The sequence below is a fragment of the Mandrillus leucophaeus genome, unplaced genomic scaffold (assembly GCF_000951045.1).
Source record: "Mandrillus leucophaeus isolate KB7577 unplaced genomic scaffold, Mleu.le_1.0 Scaffold254, whole genome shotgun sequence".
NCBI classification, from domain to species: domain Eukaryota; kingdom Metazoa; phylum Chordata; class Mammalia; order Primates; family Cercopithecidae; genus Mandrillus; species Mandrillus leucophaeus.
The window spans coordinates 3,919,534-3,921,576 of NW_012102632.1; the positions used below are offsets into that span (position 1 = coordinate 3,919,534).

Here is a 2,043-nt window from a genome sequence, read left to right on the forward strand (position 1 = left end):
ATGGAGTCTCACCCTGTCGCCCAGACTGGAGCGCAATGGCATGATCTCGGCTCACGGCAGCCTCCACCTCCCAGGTTCCAGTGATTCTCCTGCCTCAGCCTCCTGAGTAGCTGAGATTAACAGGAATGCGCCACCATGCCTGGCTAATTTATATTATTAGTAGAGATGGGGTTTCACCATGTTGGCCAGACTGGTCTTGAATTCCTGACCTCAGGTGATTCGCCCGCCTCGGCCTCCCATAGTGCTGGGATTACAGGCGTGAACCACCGCGCCTGGCCTAACACATGTGTCTTTAATTGGACAAATGTGGAAACCAACACATACATTTGCAGCACTAGACATTTGGGGAATTGTCTTTCAGCAAATTGGCTGCTTCGCAGGTGGACCACTTGGGAGTGTCTGCAGGGGCAAGTGCCCCGTGGTGGCTAGAACAGACAGGGGTTCTTTGTCTCAGGCAGGAAGTTCCAGATGCACAGTCCAAGCTGGCGGGATCTGAAGCTGACTGGCCCTCAGCCACACTGTCCTTGCCACAGCAGCCTCCCCTACACTCCTGCTTGTCACAGATGGTGTCCTCCCTTCCAGGGCTCTTACCGTGGACCGGGCAGGAAGAAGGAGAGGGGAAAGGGCTGACTCCCAGCAAGGGACTTGTGCCTTTTTCTCCCCAGCCAGGACTGTGTCCCAGACCCCTTAGTTGCAAGGGAGCGGCAGTGGGGTGTGTTTTCAGCAGGTCCCATTGCTGCCTTGAACAAAATCAGAATCTGTTGGTGAGGAAAGAGGGGGATGGGTGTGGGACCGGCAGCTCAGGGGAGGGACAACTTACTCTCAGGACCACGGGGCAGGGGGTGGAGCAGAGAAGACAGAGCCACCTGCAGAGGCGGTCTTGCGGCTGGGCCTCAACCGGCAGTATGGAAGTGAGTGTCTAAGGTGAGGAGCATGGCTGTGCAAAGGCCCCAGGGTGGGCAGTGGCAGATGGTGTGAAGGACAGGAGCAGTGCCAAGGCTAGTACAGGGGTGGAGAGCAGGGGCTGCCCCTTGATGCCCAATTTCTTGTCCAGATGTTCTCTGAGCCATTGGGAAGGGTGTGGATGGTGGGATGGTGTGTCGGTGGCCCCTGTACACACTGGGCCCTGAAGGCTCAGGCAGCTGCTCCTCCAGCCACGAGTTCTTCAGTGAGGCTGACTTCATCCCAGGCCACCTGGCCCCATGCCTTTCACCCACCTCATCACCCAAGCCAGCCCCGGGAAGGAGCAGAGGGAGCTGGGCTTTCATTCTGTTCTCAAGGCTGAAGCCCCAGCCCCTGGTCACCCCTCACCCCAGCCTGGGCCAGCGTGGACACCTGTGGTTCTCCTCTTTGGGCCCCTGGATGTGGAAATAGGCCTCAGGGCAGGCTCAGTTTCCTTGAGAGGAGGGTGGCAGGAGCCATGGCTGGGTTTGCATGCTAGCAGCAGCTGGCACGGATCGAGCTCTTAGGATGTGCTGGGCGTGGGCCGAGCCTGCACATGCAAGAACACACGCAGTCCTCCCTCCAGGGCTTGGAGGAGGCGGGATTGTTGCTCCCACTTCCCAGAGGAGGACGCTGAGGTTCAGAGACGCCAAATGAGTTGTCCAGGGTTTCAGCTAGGATGCAGAGGGTCGGGGCACCAAAAACCTGTTAATCCTCCACACTCTGCCACCCCTCCAGGGGCAGCCAGAGGGGAAGCTACATAAGAGAGAGGGGGTGAGTGAGAACCGGGACAGCGAGGAGGTGGAGGTGGAGGTCTGCCTTCATCCTGACATGGGCCGTAAGGTGCTGTTCTGGGAGGGTCTGGCAGAAAGGGTGTCTTTGGGTCTTGGGCGGTGACCACCTGGGTGCCAGTCCCAGGCTAAGCCCCATGGCCCCCAGGTGTGCAGAGGCAGAGTGTGTACTGTTCGGAGCGGCAGACAGGGCCCGTGGACGAGGAGCACTGTGACCCCCTGGGCCGGCCCGATGACCGCCAGAGGAAGTGCAGCGAGCAGCCCTGCCCTGCCAGGTGAGCCCACCCCACTCCCCCGCCAACTCCCCACC

At 59.7% G+C, this 2,043-nt stretch overlaps 1 protein-coding gene across 1 annotated transcript in view; it reads left to right on the forward strand.

The window, feature by feature from the left end:
- The window catches only part of ADAMTS7 (ADAM metallopeptidase with thrombospondin type 1 motif, 7), a 68,458-nt gene that overhangs the window by 57,330 nt on the left and 9,085 nt on the right, over positions 1-2,043 (forward strand). The window contains exons 14-17 of the mRNA XM_011983732.1: positions 756-924; positions 1,055-1,112; positions 1,681-1,780; positions 1,882-2,008. Coding sequence (XP_011839122.1) covers positions 756-924; positions 1,055-1,112; positions 1,681-1,780; positions 1,882-2,008 — 454 coding nt within the window. The remainder of the gene's footprint in view (positions 1-755; positions 925-1,054; positions 1,113-1,680; positions 1,781-1,881; positions 2,009-2,043) is intronic.